The 16,325-nt window shown below is 62.6% G+C and overlaps 2 protein-coding genes across 4 annotated transcripts in view; one reads left to right on the forward strand and one right to left on the reverse strand.

The window, feature by feature from the left end:
- The first annotated feature begins 10,338 nt into the window (after positions 1 to 10,338).
- On the forward strand, positions 10,339 to 12,176 carry DERL3 (derlin 3). Of its 2 annotated transcripts, none has more exons than XM_062182390.1 (7): positions 10,339 to 10,431; positions 10,560 to 10,625; positions 10,709 to 10,782; positions 10,869 to 10,962; positions 11,324 to 11,519; positions 11,880 to 11,970; positions 12,052 to 12,176. In XM_062182390.1, exons 1-7 carry the CDS (start codon positions 10,339 to 10,341, stop codon positions 12,143 to 12,145), a joined length of 708 nt encoding a protein of 235 aa, XP_062038374.1. In that variant the 3' UTR covers positions 12,146 to 12,176. The 2 variants fall into 2 exon arrangements, with proteins under 2 accessions (XP_062038374.1, XP_062038375.1); XM_062182391.1 differs by having other exon boundaries at positions 10,563 to 10,625.
- A 1,679-nt stretch (positions 12,177 to 13,855) lies between these two features.
- The window catches only part of SMARCB1 (SWI/SNF related, matrix associated, actin dependent regulator of chromatin, subfamily b, member 1), a 44,694-nt gene continuing 42,224 nt past the window's right edge, over positions 13,856 to 16,325 (reverse strand). For both annotated transcript variants that reach the window (XM_062181929.1, XM_062181930.1), the window contains exons 8-9: positions 14,434 to 14,565; positions 13,856 to 14,208 (exon numbers count right to left, since the gene is read on the reverse strand). In XM_062181929.1, the coding sequence (XP_062037913.1) occupies positions 14,169 to 14,208; positions 14,434 to 14,565 (172 nt within the window). In that variant the 3' untranslated portion in view covers positions 13,856 to 14,168. The remainder of the gene's footprint in view (positions 14,209 to 14,433; positions 14,566 to 16,325) is intronic.

A 16,325-nucleotide genomic window follows, 5' to 3' on the forward strand; every position in this document is an offset into this window, starting at 1 on the left:
CCACTTCCGCCCGGACCCGGGGCGCCTCCGCGGAGCCGAGCCCTTGCCGATGGTCCCGGTCCTAGGCGCGGCCGAACCGCGGAGTCGGCGGGGCCGAGCTAGCCTCCTGCTCCTTGCGACCCGGGCGTTGGGACAAAGGCCGGCCGGAACCAGGCTGGCCGAAGATGCTGCGCCGCCGGTCACGGAAACCTGAGCGTGGTCGCCGGGGAAGTCCCTGGGGCAAAGGCCGCCGCTGGGCGGACACCGGGACCGGCTCAGGCCGGGAGTGTGAAAGGAGATTTTAGGGAGCTTCTTCCGGGTCTCCCACGTCGGGGCAGGGGCCCAAGGACTTGGGCCATCTTCTACTGCTTTCCCAGGCCATAGCAGAGAGCTGGAGCAGCCGGGATTCGAACCGGCGGCCATGTGGGATGCAGGCACTGCAGGCAGGGCTTTACCCGCTACACCACAGCGCTGGCCTGTCAGCTGATTTTATTTAAAGTTTATTTAATAAATAAATAAGCAGGCTCACTCCCCCATCCTCCAAATGGCTGCAACAGCCAGGAGCCAGGAACCCCATCTCGTCCTCCCACGTGGGTGGTAGGGACCCAAGCATTGGGCCGTGTTCCCCCCATGAACTCAGCTGGAGCAGCGGGGCCGAGTTGGCTCCCGGATGGGGGCTGCAGGCGCTGTGAGCGGTGGCTTAGCCCGTTGCCCTGAGTGAGCGCAGCTCCCGGGTTGACTAAGCGGTAAACCGCCCTGCAGCCCTGCAGTCACTGGGGTAAACACAGCTTGTGCGGTGATGCTGCTGTTGCTGCTCTGTTGCTTTCTTTTTTCTTTCTTTCTTTTTTGACAGGCAGAGTGGACAGTGAGAGAGAGAGAGACAGAGAGAAAGGTCTTCCTTTGCCATTGGTTCACCCTCCAATGGCCACTGTGGCCGGCGCACCACGCTGATCCGAAGGCAGGAGCCAAGTGCTTCTCCTGGTCTCCCATGGGGTGCAGGGCCCAAGCACTTGGGCCATCCTCCACTGCACTCCCTGGCCACAGCAGAGAGCTGGCCTGGAAGAGGGGCAACCAGGACAGAATCCGGTGCCCCGACCGGGACTAGAACCCGGTGTGCCGGCGCCGCAAGGCGGAGGATTAGCCTGTTGAGCCACGGCGCCGGCCGCACTGTTGCTTTCAGTTGCTAAACTTTACACACGGATTAGGTAGACTTGCTTGTCTTTTAAAAACAACTGTTGCTTTTCCCACTTTGAAAATCAGTTGGGGGATGAGGGTTGTGATGGGCTAGCAGTTAGCACCTGCATCCCCTCCCATATAGTAGTCCTGGTTCAAGTCCTAGCTCCGCTCCCAGTTCCCACTTCCTGCTGATACACATCCTGGAGGCAGCAGGTTGTGGCCGTGTGGGAGGCTTGGATTGGTTTCCCTGCTCCTGACTTTGGCCTGGCCCAGTCCTTTTGGGAAGTGAACCAAATGATGGGAGATTTCTGTGTCTCCCTTTCTGTTTCTCAAAGAAATAAAAAATATTGAGGGCCGGCACTGTGGCGCAGCAGATTAATGTCCTGGCCTGCAGTGCCGGCATCCCATATGGGCGCCAGTTCGAAACCTGGCCGCTCCACTTCCGATCCAGCTCTGCTGTGACCTGGGAAAGCAGTAGAAGATGACCCAAGTCCTTGGGCCCCTGCACCCGCATGGAAGACCCGGAAGAAGCTCCTGGCTCCTGGCTTCGGGTCGGCACAGCTCCAGCTGTTGCGGCCAATCAGGGAGTGAACCATCAGATGGGAGACCTCTCTCTCTCTCTCTCTCTCTCTGCCTCTCCTCTCTCTGTGTAACTCTGACTTTCAAATAAATAAATCTTTAAAAAAATAAATAAAAAATATTTTTAAAGATAAAAATCACTGACAATGGTACAGGGTTCTAGGACAATCGACAATCGATTATTTGGAGAAAAATTAAATCAGATCTCTTATCTCTGCACACATTCCAGGTACAGAGAAACCTAGTATGAAAAAGCAAACTCTGAACATGTTGGAGAAGAATGTGGACTACAATATTGGGGTGTATAAGGGTTCACCATAAAGACTTATCAGGAGGATTTAACTTCATTAAAATGAAAGATCGGTGTGAAAGGACATGATAAAAAGGGGAAAACTAAAAGCTGCAGAGTAGGACAAGGCATCTGCAAGCGAATGACCAACAAAGCATTAATATTCAGCAGGGGCCAGCACCGGGGCATAGCAGTGCCGGCATCCCATATGGGCACTGGTTCGCGTCCGGGCTGCTCCACTTCGGATCCAGCTCCCTGCTAATGTGCCTGGGAAAGCAGCAGAGGGCAGCCCACATGCTTGGGTCCCTGCACCCACGTGGGAGACCGGGGAGGAGCTCCTGGCTTCCACCTGGCCCAGCCCTGGCCCTTGTGGGGCCCATCTGGGGAGTGAACCAGTGGATGGAAGATCTTTCTCTGTCTCTTTGTCTCTCCCTCTCTCACTGTAACACTGACCTTCAAATAAATAAACCTTTTTTAAAAAACCCTCAGACTATATAAAAAATCCATATACATCAATAAGGACAATAAAATGGGCAACGACTGTGAACAGGAAACTCAGTGATGAGGAAAGTGAAGTGGCCAAAGAACGGGTGAAAGGATGCCGCTGCGGTCTGCTCGTGGCTTGTCTCCCAAAGACTCGCGTGCTGGAAGCGTGGTCCCCAGTGTGGCTGGGTTGAGGGGGTGGAAGTTGCAGGAAGGTGGTCAGGTCAGGGAGCAAGTGGATTAACGCCAGTCGGTCTTTAGGAGTGAGTTCTCCTAAATGGCTTGTTACAGAGCAAGGCCACCCCACGGGCTTGGTCCCCTCCCCTCTGACTTGTAGCCAGGGCCTGGGGCTCTCGCCAAGATGCTGGCGCCGTGCAGCCTGGACCCCCTTTCCCCCATCCAGGGGTCAGCTTGACCTGCTATGCCACCACACCAGTGCCATTTGCACAAATTTCTTGAAGTTTCCTTATACGTGGCTGTGCAGTGAACGCTTGAGGGATAAGTACCCAGGAGCAGGGTTTATAACTGCCCCTGAGGCCCCGCCAGGCTGGAGCCGCAGCAGGTACCCGAATGCCGAGGACTCCCTAAACTCGCCAGGTCAGGGCTCCCAGTGTGCCCATCCCTGGCCATCCATTAGGGTCTCTCAGCAGGAGGTCAGACTTTCAGGGGGAGCTGAGCCCGGAGGCTGTCAGGATTGCAGATGATACTTAACGTGTCACAGTATGTGTCAAAGTGCTGAGTGCGGATCCTCTCCTCGGCCACAGCGGGCTGCGAGGTCAAGCACGGGCCGGCACCACCCCTACAGCCCTGGAAGGCCTCTCGGGCTCTTCAGTGGGGATCCCCACCGGTCTCGCCCTCGCAGGCCCCCAAATCCTGCACGGGGACCCTTCTAGCCCCAGGCTTCCTTCTCCCCTAGTCTGTAACCCAGGTGAGAAAGCGGAGGAGGCAAGTGGGCTGCCCACGTTCCTCCCTGCACACCAGGGCCTCTTCCTCTGCAGATGGGGGAACCGAGGCACGAATTGGGTATCAGGGGACCCACCCCTCCCGTCCCCGTGCGTCGGCCTCTCTGGATTTCCCCGACGTCGCCAAGAGCGGCTGTGGCCACTAGGGGGCGACGGAGCCCGCGCCCTGCGGAGTCCGGGCGGCCCTTGGTGGGCGAGCCGCCGTCTTTGCGCCTCCCTGGGTGCTGGCCCTTAGCTTCGTGCCCCGGGACCCTGCTGTGCCCCCATCCGCGCCAGGGGCGACTTCACTTGCTGTGCAGCCGCGGGTCAGGACAGCTGCCTGTCACATGGAGCCGGGGCTTAACCCAGCAGCGGCCGGGTCCATCCCTGTGGGTGAGTGGGGCTCATCTGACACCCCTCGCTAGTGGGCAGGGCTGGCCCTCTGGCCTCTCTCTCAGCCTCAGTCTCATCTGCCCGTCGGGTTGAGGATGCATGGTGGCCCGGAGGAAGCCAGGTGCGCCGGGCCTGTTGCTCCATTGGCTCGAGGGCACTCAGAAGCCCCTCCTTACAGCCTGCCCTGCCCACTCCCCACGACTCTCTGGAGGCCTGCTGACCTTGGGGGGCCGGCAGTGAGCCTGGCTGCCAGGGACACCATGAAGCTCCTGTGGTCCCAGCACGTCCCTCCTCGCCAAGCCTCGGTTTGCCCACCTGTGAAATGGGGATATCAACACAGCTGCCATAGCCCTGCAGGCCCCCGTGTGCGTCTGGTGCCACTCCCCCGGCGGCAGACCCTGGGCTCTGTCCCCATCCCTACACTTGTCCCAGACAGACCTCAACTTTGGATGGGGGCGCTGCATTCCTGCTGGACACCCCCACATCGGGGGCATTCACAGACGCACAGCCCAAGGCCCTGGGGCAGCTTCTGTGAGCTCCAACCCCTGTCAGCTCCTCACCAGAGCTGGCATCCATTCACCCACCTTCTGGGTCTCATTTCCAACTGCATGGTTCTAGGGGGAAAAAAAACCCAGCACCCTGTGAGGCGGCCCCCCTCGGCCGCACTTTGATATCTGAGGACTGGGGGGGGGGGCTGATGGCGGAGGGCAGGTTAGTCTTAATGAGCGGGAAGGAATGTCCTGAGTTGGCGCCCCTCAAGATACAGCTGCGCACACATCTGGAGGGGAGGCGGGGTGAGTCTGAAGGGCTGGCGCCTGCCTTCCTGGGGAGGGGCACCCCTTCCCGGCCGAGGCCTCATGGGAGGGGTGGGGGTCATGCCCCCTGCCCCCCCCCCCACTGTGGCCTGTGGGCTTGGAACAGGCAGCTGCCCCCTCCCCTGCCTCGCCCCAGCCTGTTTATGTGCAGCACAGGGGCCCTTGGCAACACAGCAACCAGGATTCAAACCAGTGCCCACATGGAATCTGCAGGCTTTTTCGGTCCCTTTCTGCCTGCCCATGGCTCCAAGTCACTGGTGTCCCACCCACAGGAGTCCCAGAGTGGTGCCCCCCTCCCCGTCTCGAACCATCCCTGTCCGGCCACCAGGGGGCACTGCTTAGCGATCTCTGTGGCCACAGGCTCTGCACCGCACTGCCCCCAGCCCGGCAGCCAGACCCGGCCCCCAGCCCCAGGCGGTGTAGACCCCTAGGAGGTTCCATCTCTGTGACCTGGCATCCCTGGCCTTGCCACCCGGCACACCCTTCTTCCCCCGGCTGGGCCCCAACACAGCTGAGGCGAGGTGAGGGCCCGGGAGCCTGTGGGGGCCAGAGGTGGCTTTGACTGTGGTGGCAGGGAGTTACAGGCAAACACAGAGGGTCTTGATGGGACCTCATAGCTTGCAAAGAGGCTTTGCCCGAAGCTGTGGCTGCAGAAAGCGCCGAGGCCCCAGGGTGCTTGCTGCCCTGCACGGGTGGTGGCAGGTGATGCCATCACTTTCCTGGGCTCCAGCCACAGCGTGGGGTCCCCTCCCTCCCCCACAGGTCCCTTCTGTGCCCAAAGCCAGGCCCCACAGCCTGGCATTTTGGTGCCCCTGTTTCTGTGTGTCCTGCAGCTGGTTGCTTGATGTCTCTGAGCCTGTTTACCCATCCACAGTAGTAACTTGCTTCATCAGGTCCTAGAGACGGACGATGCTTGCAGCCTGCCCAGCTCCCACTGCCAGCCCCCCAAGCTGCGGATCCAGCCCTGGCCCCGTTTTCCATCTTCACACACCCGGGTTAACCGGCATCTGCCTGTGCCTTGCACTGCAGTGACAGCGGGGCCCTGGGGACAGCTAGGGGCACGATGGGGGGGGCACTGAGAGCAGGAGCCTGGAGAACAGGGCTCCCGTCTGCTCCTGTCTAACCATGCATGCGGCCCCTGCCGTCTCTCATTGTCCTGCCCAGCCACCTCAGGGCCTTTGCACAAGCTGCTCCCCCTTTTTATTTCTGCCCCGCTTTGCCTCCTTCCTCCCCAGGCCACCCAGAGGCCAGCCGATCCGTGGGAAGTCCAGATTCTGCCTAGAGGCTCAGAGGGCCTGACACAGCCCACCTGGACGGTTTGTTGTTCTTGTACCCCGGCCATGAGCAGCTGCTGCCCTGTAGCTTCCGGATTCGGTGCTAAAAATAACCCCATGGCCCAGACAGGAAGGGCCCATGGGGACACAGCTGCTCCTGGGAGGGGCTGGCCGGAGCCGCAGTGGAGCCCACCCACTGGCGGGTGTAGGGACTCACACAGCCCCTGACGATGGCCCCAGCACTCGGCCTTCCACAGTGGGAAGGGGAAGAGGCAGAAGCAGCTGCCCCAGCAAGCGGCCAAACCCTCACGGAGTCCCTGACGCTTGTGCCCTGTTGGGGGCTCCAACACAGGAAGGAGGCCAGCCCTGGTCCCTTTGGGGGCAATCAGGGAAGGCTTCCTGGAGCAGGGGACATTTCCACCGCCTGCCCTTTCTCCTGCTTTTCTTTCTTACCTGGGCCGGTAAGGAAGAAAATGCACAAACGAACAAAAAACAACTGATCCTGAGAGCAGAGGCAGTCCCAGAGCAGAGAAGCCGAGGCCTGAACCCCACATGGTGGCGGGGCTGTGGTGTGCAGTGCATGGGCCCACGAGACACGTGGGCCGGGGAAGGTGCAGCACAGATGAGCCTGGGGCTGGCAAGGCTCCCTCCTAGTGCTTGAAGCCTGTGAAGGGCCGTGGACCTGGTGGCACTGGGGGCATGGACCTGGGAGGACTGGGGGCATGGACCTGGGAGGACTGGGGGCATGGACCTGGGAGGACTGGGGGCGTGGACCTGGTGGGACTGGGGGCGGGGACCTGGTGGGTGCTGTCCCACCTGTAGTACCTGGGCAGGAGGTTAAGGGGCCATGTGGGGCCCACCAAGCCTGACAGTGCTGGGGGGAGGGGGTTGCTCCCTAGCTGGGCAGGAGGCGTGGGGAGCAAGCACACCGCCATTTTGCCCAGGGCCCAGTGCCTTCCTCCGGCCGCCTCTGGCCTCCCGGGCACTTGGGGTGCCCAGGGCTTGTCGCCATAGCCAACACTGCAGGTGCCTAAGAAGAAGTGGACCTGGGCCGGCACCGTGGCTCACTAGGCTAATCCTCTGCCTGTGGTGCCAGCACACAGGGTTCTAGTCCCGGTCGGGGCACCGGATTCTGTCCCGGTTGCCTCTCTTCCAGGCCAGCTCTCTGCTGTGGCCAGGGAGTGCAGTGGAGGATGACCCAAGTGCTTGGGCCCTGCACCCCATGGGAGACCAGGAGAAGCACCTGGCTCCTGGCTTCGGGTCAGTGTGATGCGCCGGCCGCAGCGCGCTGGCCGCGGCGGCCATTGGAGGGTGAACCAACGGCAAAAGGAAGACCTTTCTCTCTGTCTCTCTCTCTCTCACTGTCCACTCTGCCTGTAAAAAAAAAGTGGACCTCGTGTCTTTAAGGTGAAGGAGACCAGACCGGGGATGGAGGTCTTCCCGCACCCTCCGCTGCCTCCCACTGGGCCTCAGTTTCCCCTGTAAGGACACTCTGGGCACATCTGCTGCTGCCTGCCAGGTCCCCAAGGCTCTTGGCCACCTCGGCCCCCGCCTCCCGCCCCTGCTGGCCTCCCAGGAATGTGCTTCTCAGCCCCCCTCCCCAGCCCCCCAGTCCCAGGCGCCAACCTTATCTGGGGCTCCCAATCAAAGGGGAGACAATGGCAGCCCCTCCCGGTAGCCCCAGCCTGACCCTGAGTGGCGGCTGCCCTGAAACCCGACCTCTTCCCGCTCCCCGGCTCCTGCGTGCCTGGGGGCTGCCGTGGCTGCTGCCTTGTCGTCTACCGAGGCCCTGGCTCCCGCGGGGGGGGGGGGGGGGGGCCCTCCCCGCTGGCCCCTTCTGGAGTGTGACCTTGACTTGCTTCGCTGGAGAGCGCCAAGGCTGTCTGAGGGGGCCCCTCTGCTCCCCCCCTGCCGTCTCCCAGCCCTCAACCTCTCAGCATCCGGGTCCAGCTCCCCCGTGCTCTTGGCCTTGGGCGGGACACATACCCAGCCCCGTGGAGCCCCAGGCCCCTCCAGAGTGCGTGGGGGTGGGGGTGCTCTCGCCCAGGGGACACCCCTCAGCACCCCCTGGAAACCTTGTGTTCTTGGCATCCACCTGGGACAACCTTCTAGCCGACTCCAAGGCCGAGCTCCAGAAGCTGGTAAAGGGAGAGCCGTCCAGGTGGGTGCCCCAGGGCCCTGGGCAGGCCTGCACACCCCCTGCTGGGGTTGCCAGGCCTAGCTGCTTCCTTCCCCTCCCCCTCCCGCCCTGAGCATCTCCTCAGGCCCCGGGACCACAAACACCATTGGCTGTTGATCTCCTGACAACTAAGACAACTGACACCTATCAGATCTGTCCACATGGAGGTCACCCAGGGCTCTCCATCCTGGCTGGCCATCCCTGTCCCCATCCCTGCAGGCGTGTTCCATCCCAGTAAGGACCGCCACCAGCCATCCAGACCTTGGGCCACCCCACTTGCTTCTGTCCTGGACCTTTAGATGCCACCCTGCAGGTCTCTGGCAGCCTCCCCTGCTCCCTCTCCTCACCGCCCCCGCCCCGCCAGCAAATCCAGAGATCATTAAAAAAAAAAAAAAAAGCAGCAAAGCAATATACACGCCGACATAAAATCTGTGTTGCCTGTTTTCAGGAGCACATCTGAGGTGGCGTTACGTCGCCTCTGGGATGTTCCAGTTGGTACCCTTGCAGCGCCTGGGGGGTCCTGCAGCAGCTGTCTCTCTTCCTGTGACTGGCTCGTTTCACTTAGCATGGTGTTCCCAAGCTGCAGAGACAGCTGAGCGGGGTTCTTGTCCCCGTGCAAGAATTCAGACATCTGAGAGTAGCAGTAATCGAGGTAGCAAAGTTTAATGAAGGAGCCGATGTCGTGGGCTGGCGGAGTTAAGCTCCTGCCTGCAGTGCCAGCTTCTCATAGGAACCCTGGTTCGAGTCCCGGCTGTTCCACTTCTGATCCAGCTCCCTGCCAATGCACCTGGGAAAGCAGCGGAAGGTGGCCCAAGTCCTTGGGCCCCTGCCCCCACGTGAGAGCCCTGGATGAAGTTCCTGGCTCCTGGAAGATCTGTCTTCCCTTCTCTCTGTAACTTTGCCTTTCAAATAAACAAACACATCTTTGTGGAGAAAAAAAAAAAAAGATTTCTATTTCCAATGTCTCAGGAATGGGCTCCCTGCTTGCCATAGCAGATGCATCGTTCTACAGTCCCATGTGGGTTCCAGCGTCCCAGGGCTTTTAAATTGTATGTATTTGAAAGGCCAAGTGAGAGAGAGAGAGAGAGGGAGAGAGAGCGAGCGAGCTCTTCCATCGGCTGGTTCATTCCCTAGATGACTGCAATGACCAGGGTTGGCACAGGTGGCAGCCCGGAGCCCAGAGCTCTCTCTGGTCTCCCACGTGAGTGACAGGGCCCATCCTTGGCTGCTTTTCCGGGCACATTAGCAGGGAGCCAGCTCACCAGTAGAGCTGCCGGGCCTGGAAGTGGGCATGGGATACGGGAAATACGGGAAGCCCGGGAGCACCACGACGCCAGCTCTCACAGGGATCTCGTAAGAGTGACGGTCAGGGCAGGCACTCGGCCTGGCAGTTCTCCTGTCAATCAGGACACCCCTGCCAGCATCCGGCGTCTTGGGGACAAGACCCCCCGGGGGCAGCAGGGATGGCTCCAACAGCCGAGGTCCTGGCCCACTCCCGGCCTCCGCCCCTCTCCGTTGTCTGTATCTCACTCTGTCTCTCAAGTTAATCAAAGTAACAATCAAATGTCACCTCGCATCACTTCTCGGCCTTTTGGCTAAGATCAAGTGTCACCTCGCAGGGGCTGCCCCGTGTGCGCCCCGCGGAATGCACCAATGAACCAATGGACCAAGGGTCTCTCCGGCTGCAGTCATTCCGGAGTGACTGCAGGTCCCAAAGCCAGGGTCCCCGACGTTGGGGCCAACTGGGCTGCGGGTCAGCGGGGCCCGGCCCGAGGCCGCCCAGGCTCCGCCCTCGCCGCGCGCCGCCCCTGCCCCGCGGGCCCGCCCCGTCCCGGTCGTCCCAGTCGTTTCTCCCCTCACTCCGCATCCTTAGCCCCGCCCCCGCCCCGCCGTGGCGCCGTGGGTCATCACTATTGGTCACACCCCAGCGCCGCGCGAAGCGATCGGGGTTCCTCATTGGCCACGATTCTCCCGCGCCGCCACCGCAGCCACAACAACCGCCGCGTGCTCAACCGTGGGACCCGCTCATTGGCCACCGGCCTCGACACGCCCGCTCCTCCTGCCCGCCCCTGACTTCCCTCTTCTCCTTGCCATTGGCTACTGAGCCCAGGTTCCCGCCTTCCAGCCTGCGCTCCGGGAGCGGATTGGTCGAGGACGGGAGCGAGGCGGGGCTGGGAGGCAGGTTAAAGAGCGCGCTGCCCAGCCGGCCACGTGTGCCTAAGAAGCTTCAATGGCGTGGCGGGGGCTGACGGCTGAGTTCCTGCAGGTGCCGGCGGTGACGCGGGCCTACACGGCGGCCTGTGTCCTTACCACCGCCGCCGTGGTGAGCGAGTGGGCGGGGCGTCGCCATGGCTCCAGCCCCTGGCCGGGCCGGGGATTTGGGAGGGGTCGTCAGGGTTCCGAAGCTTCTCCCCGGGGGCGGCCCCTGATAATGCACGCCCGGCTCCACAGCAGCTGGAACTCCTGAGCCCCTTCCAGCTCTACTTCAACCCACACCTCGTGTTCCGGAAGCTGCAGGTGAGGCCGCCCCGCCCCCTGCACCTGCTGCTGGGCCCCGCTCGGCCCTGCCTGACCGCCCCCGCCCCGCCCGCCCGCCGCAGGTCTGGAGGCTCGTCACCAACTTCCTCTTCTTCGGGCCGCTGGGATTCAGCTTCTTCTTCAACATGCTCTTCGTGTATCCTGCGCTGCGCCGACGCGGGCGGACGGCGGGAGGGGGCCGGGGGGCGGGAAAGCCAGGCGCTTCCTATACGGCCACCGCAGGTTCCGCTACTGCCGAATGCTGGAGGAGGGCTCCTTCCGCGGCCGCACGGCCGACTTCGTCTTCATGTTTCTCTTCGGGGGAGTCCTTATGACCGTATCCTTCGCGCGTGGGCCCTGGGCGCGGCAGGGGGCTTCCCTGCAGCCTAGGATGCGCTTGAGCGGCCGTCCTGTGCTCAGCCCTGGCTGCCTGGGTTAGAGCTGCAGTGCTGTGGGGGCAGGAGAGCCGGGGGCGGGGTGTGTGTCTCTGAGCCTCCCTTCTGAGTAGCCAGACGCAGGGCAGGTGTTGTGGAACCTGAAGCCACGGAGGAATTGGAGGCAGGGCTGGCTGGTGAGGAGGGCCTGAGGAGGGGGAGGAAAAAGGAGCAAGGATGGGGTTCCACCTGCTCCGGCAGTCCGAGGGGGTCCCTGGGTGTGGACGAGGCCTGCACCGGGCAGGCCCCTTGACTCTGGCCCAGCTGCTGGGATTCCTAGGCAGCCTGTTCTTCCTAGGCCAGGCGCTCACAGCTATGCTGGTGTATGTGTGGAGTCGCCGTAGCCCGCACGTGAGGGTCAACTTCTTCGGCCTCCTCACCTTCCAGGCGCCATTCCTGCCCTGGGCACTCATGGGCTTCTCGCTGTTGCTGGGCAACTCGATCCTGGTCGACCTGCTGGGTGAGCCTGCCCGTCCACACAGCCCATCCAGGCCAGCTGCCCCGGCACTCCCCCTCCTGCCTCCCCAGCCCCTCTTCCTGCCCTCCTGGCTTCTCTGCACGGCCGAGGGACGGTGGGTTAGGCCTCTTGCTCCAAGGCTCCAGCTCCCCGGCATTCTCAGGCCCACCCTCTCTGGGGCCTGCCCGCTTCAGGGCCGACCCTGCCCAGCACCCCACTTTGGGCGGGCAGTTCATGTGGGACACTGGGGCACTCACAGCGCTAGCCTGAGGTTACGCTGCTGTGCCTGGCTGGGCCTCCAGGCTGTGGACGGAGGCCTGGGGCGGCTCTGCTGGCCTCAGGCAGCCCATGGCTCTCTCACAGGGATAGCTGTGGGCCACATCTACTACTTCCTGGAGGATGTCTTCCCTAACCAGCCAGGAGGCAAGCGGCTGCTGCTGACCCCTGGCTTCCTGTGAGTGCCCCTCCCTCCCAGGGCTCCCTACCCCACTGTGGACCTGTGCTGGCCTCAGCTCAGTGCCGGTCCTCCCTGCAGGAAGCTGCTACTGGATACCCCTGAGGAGGACCCCAATTACCTGCCCCTCCCTGAGGAACAGCCAGGACCCGCTGTGCCACCCCCGCAGCAGTGAGCCCACTGGCAGGCCTCCATCCCCACCCTACCCCGAGCCCCTGCTGCAGCAGGCCAGGCCAGGCCCACCCAAATAAACAGAATGACCTGCAGCCTCTTGGCGCCCGGCACTGGCTCTCCCTGCCCTCCTGCCCCCTGCCCTCTGAGCCTCATTGGAAGGGGTAGGATACCTGTAGGGGCCCAGCAGACTGGGAGTTCTCATCCCAGCCCAGCAGTGCCTTGGTGGAGCGTTGGGCAAGTTCCATCCACCCTGGACCTCCGCTCCCTGCCTGTGAGTGGGCGGCTGGGGCCAGCAGCAGGCAGGCCCCGTGCAGCCTGCAGGTTGAGGCCCGCCCAGCCATTCCCGTCCCTCATCAGCAACCCTGACAAGTGGGTCCTCGGCACATTTCCAGCAGGTAACAGAGCCCCACGGGGTCAGGTGCAGAGGAGGGCCAGGTCCAGGTCCTCCTGTTTATGGCCCCAGGGCCTTGACCTGAAGTCCTGCACGTGCAGCAGGAGGCAGGCAGCCCTGGCCCTGCCACGCTAGCTGAGGACTTGCTGCCACCGCCTGCAGCTCCTTTCACCCTTCTGTGATGTGCGCGCCACGCGCCCTGGCCAGCTTTCCCTGTTGCTCGAGGCCTGCCACGTCCTGGCTTACTCCTCAGCAGCACACCTGGTATCTGCATGGTAACAGGAACCTGCAGCACAGACTCTGACCTTGGTTTTGCAGTGAAATTTTGTGGAGCACCAGCCGGCCCTGCGGCATGTGGGCTGGCGGCGCTCTGAAGGGGTGGGCCTGCCTGCCGAGCTGGCAGAGGGAAACAGGCAGGATTCCCTCCGTCACACCAGCTGTGGGGGCACAGGGCTGCTTCCCACTCATGAGCCTAGCAGACTCCCCCAGCAGTGGAGCCCCTGCGTGACCGAGGCCAGCTGGGTGTGCCCCGATGTGGGACTCTGGTGAGTTCCTGTCTGATGGAGGGCAGGGGCCCAAGTACAAACTCTGGGGACCAGAATGCGCTTGGACCCGCTCCTAGGAGCCCCTAGCCCTGAGAGCCAGGCCCATCTCACCTGCATGCTGGCCTCATCCCTACTCAGTTTTCCTGCCCTGGATGAGGCTCAGGTTGGATGCCAGGCCCCAGAGCGCCTCTGATCTTCAGCCCTGCCCTGGCGAGGGAGGACCTGTCAGCAGCCGGCAGTGGCACATAGCAGAGACCCACATGCTGCCTCCACAGATGCTTCCATCTCGCACACAAGGACACGAGGATGAGGACCCCACTGGGGGAGAGCTAGGAGAAGGCCCAGAGCTCTGTCTCCTCTGCAGACATCAAGCCCAAGAGCTGCCCATCTTCCTCACTACAGACCCAGGGGAGAGGAGCCGGCCCAGGCCGCAGTGCCTGCCGGGTTGGAGAGGCCCCATCGGCCAGTTCTGGGTGCACTGATGTCTCGGCAGTGCCACACAGGTGCCCCCGGCCAGCTTCTCTTGATGGAACAGAGCCAGGGTGGCCCAGAGCTAGGAGAGCCCAAGGCTCCTTCCTAAGGCTGGCATGGGGGCGGGGTGTGGGGAGGAAGCTGGAAGGCCCAAGGAGAAGCAAGGATGGGCTCTGCCTCGGGCCACATGGGGTGCTGAGGTGGCTTCCAGGGGAGAGCCCTACCCTCCGCTGTTCAGGTGGAATGGCCTGGCCGGTAGCCTCAGCCCTGTCCACTCTGCCCTTTGGAAGCACTGAACACCACGTGATCTATTGCCTTTTATTTAAAAAGTGTTGCTAGCCCTGCCTGGGGCTCCCATACAAAAACAAAACACAACCTAAAATGAGGCTTCTTTCTGGCCCCAGACACTGGGGTAGGGGGCTAAAGAGTGGGGAAACGGGACTGGGGCTCAGCAGCTGCGAGGTGCGGCTGGGAAGGGTGACCCAGGGGGTCCCGGCCCCTGCCCCATTCCTCTGGATGGCACCGGGCTGTCCACTGCCTCTCTCCTGATCAGAAGAGGAAGGGGAGGGATCCAATCTTCTGAGCTGCTTCGTGAGAGCTGAGCGCCAACAGGAGGGTCACCAGGCTGGGGCAGTGTTGGCCAGACGCCTCATCCGCCTGCGGGGGGAGGGCGGGACAGGAGGGGAGCACGGTGAGCCAGGACCAGTCCCAGCTGGCGAGGGTGGGCGCCCAGCAGGCCAGACCCCCAGCCCTCTCTGAGCCCCATGTCTCCAAGGACCCTGAGGCCTGGGTCTGACCTGAGAGTGCAGGTCACGGGGAAAGGAGACAGCCCTGCCTCCGCCTGGGAAGCTAGGTGCCCCTGGGCAGGGCCGGGGCTGGTACCTCGTGTTCCTGTCCTGGTCGCGGATCTTCTTCTCCATCTCGGCGTCAGTCAGGGTCTCCAGCAGCGGGCACCACTGGTCAGCATCGCCTGTGTTCCGGATGGCAATCTCCACTGTGGGCAGGGGGTTCTCGCTGGGGGAGGGGGGCAGTGACAGGAACAACTGCTAGTTCACAGCTGGCAGCCACAGTCCCCAGAAACCACCGCCCCGCACCCCTCCAGCAGGCAGCCAGCCATGGAGGGAAGGCCTAGCCCTTCCTGGCTTCAGCCTCCCCTGTGCTGGCCAGGGGATTCTGGCATAGCTGATAGGGCAGCCAGGGTAGCACCTATCCCCTGACCCCCAAGGGAGCTGCCAGAGTGGCTTGCAGCAACAGGGGCGCTGGCACGGCCCTGCAGGCTTCCTTTTCAAGACCGCTCTGCACACCTCGGCGCCTCCCTGTCTGAGCGTGGAGGGGCTGCCCCGACAGCAGCACAGAGCAGGGAGGTGCGGCTGCTCCACTTGGTGTCCAGGGCCAGACCCGTTGACTGAGAACAGGAGGGGTGAGAGGAGGCATCGGCCCCAGGTGCCTGCTCCTGGGTATCCCACACAATTGCCCAGCAGTGCCATGGGGCCGCTCTATACCCCCAGGAAAGCTGGATCCAGGAACCACATTGCCAGGTCCCTCACGGACCGTTCCCTGGCCAAGCGCACACCCAGGGCGAAGTGTGGCTGAGCTGTCACCATGCTGGGCCTTGGTTTCCAAGAAACAGGAGGCTAAGGAGGTGGACGCCACCGTGGACACTGAAGGGCCCCTGTGCCCCCTCCTCCGGTGGCTCCGCTCTGAAAGGCAGAGCAGCTTCAGGTGCTAAGCATGCATCCTGGCTCATGGTGCCTGCCCCATCAGGTGCCCCCCACTGCAGCCTCCCCTGGGCCCCTAGGAGGCTGCCCTGTTGACTGCAGCCCCACTAGGTGTCCTGTTAGCTTTGGGAGGGGCGAGGGCAGTGGGGCCCTAGGGAGAGGTCCCTGGCTGCTGCCTTGGTTTTCATCTGGGATATGGGAACAACATGTATGGCTGCAAAGCAACGTTGGGGTCACTATATTGATGCAGTCCACACACATCTGTTGAGGTCGCCCCCTAGAGGCGGGGCCTCGCCACACAGCCTCCCTGCAGCCTATGCCCCAGGTCGCTGCACCAGCTGGTCTATGGGCAGGGTCCGGCTCCTCACCACCTGGCCGGCAGGCACCAACACACTGGGGCCTGTTCCAGCCCGGCCGGAGAGGATGGCTTGGTCTGTGCTGCTCTCTGTGGCCTGGGGGTGTCAGGGACAGTGAGCACAGGGCCTACTACACATGTCCGCCTGACTGCTTCCTGCTGAAGCTCAACCCACTGGGTCTGTGCCCAGGAGGCACAGAAGCCGGAGCTCATGCTGGTGACTCAGAGGCTGGGACGGGGCAGCGCCCACCCCCGGCTCCCTTGGGGCTGACCCCTCCTCCGCAGCCTGGTTTGGCAATCCAGGAACGGCCCAGCCACAGACCCCAAACATCACTCCCCACCTTGAGGGCGCCCAGCTGCCTGCCCCGGGAGGGCAGACATGAGAGGCGCCAAGCCCACGCAGAGGGAGCAAAACATGTTTTCCTCGTAATTTACACAAGAGCTGGCAAGCAGGGCCCAGAGGCCCCTTTGTTTACCTCCCCTTGACTCTGGGAAGATTCCACGTCAGTGGCCTGTTCTAAAATAAGAATGGCTCAAACCAACCCTCAGAATGGGCCTGCAGCCAGCACTCGCCTGCCTCAGCTTCGGGGGCCCGCTCAGGCAGAGGCGCTGCCCTCATTTCCCAGTGATTCTGGGGGTGCGAGAGCACCCCTGCTGTGACTGCAGCTCACGGGCTATCTTCAGGTCACTGTCATGCTTAT

This window comes from Lepus europaeus, chromosome 23, assembly GCF_033115175.1.
Source record: "Lepus europaeus isolate LE1 chromosome 23, mLepTim1.pri, whole genome shotgun sequence".
Classification (NCBI taxonomy): domain Eukaryota; kingdom Metazoa; phylum Chordata; class Mammalia; order Lagomorpha; family Leporidae; genus Lepus; species Lepus europaeus.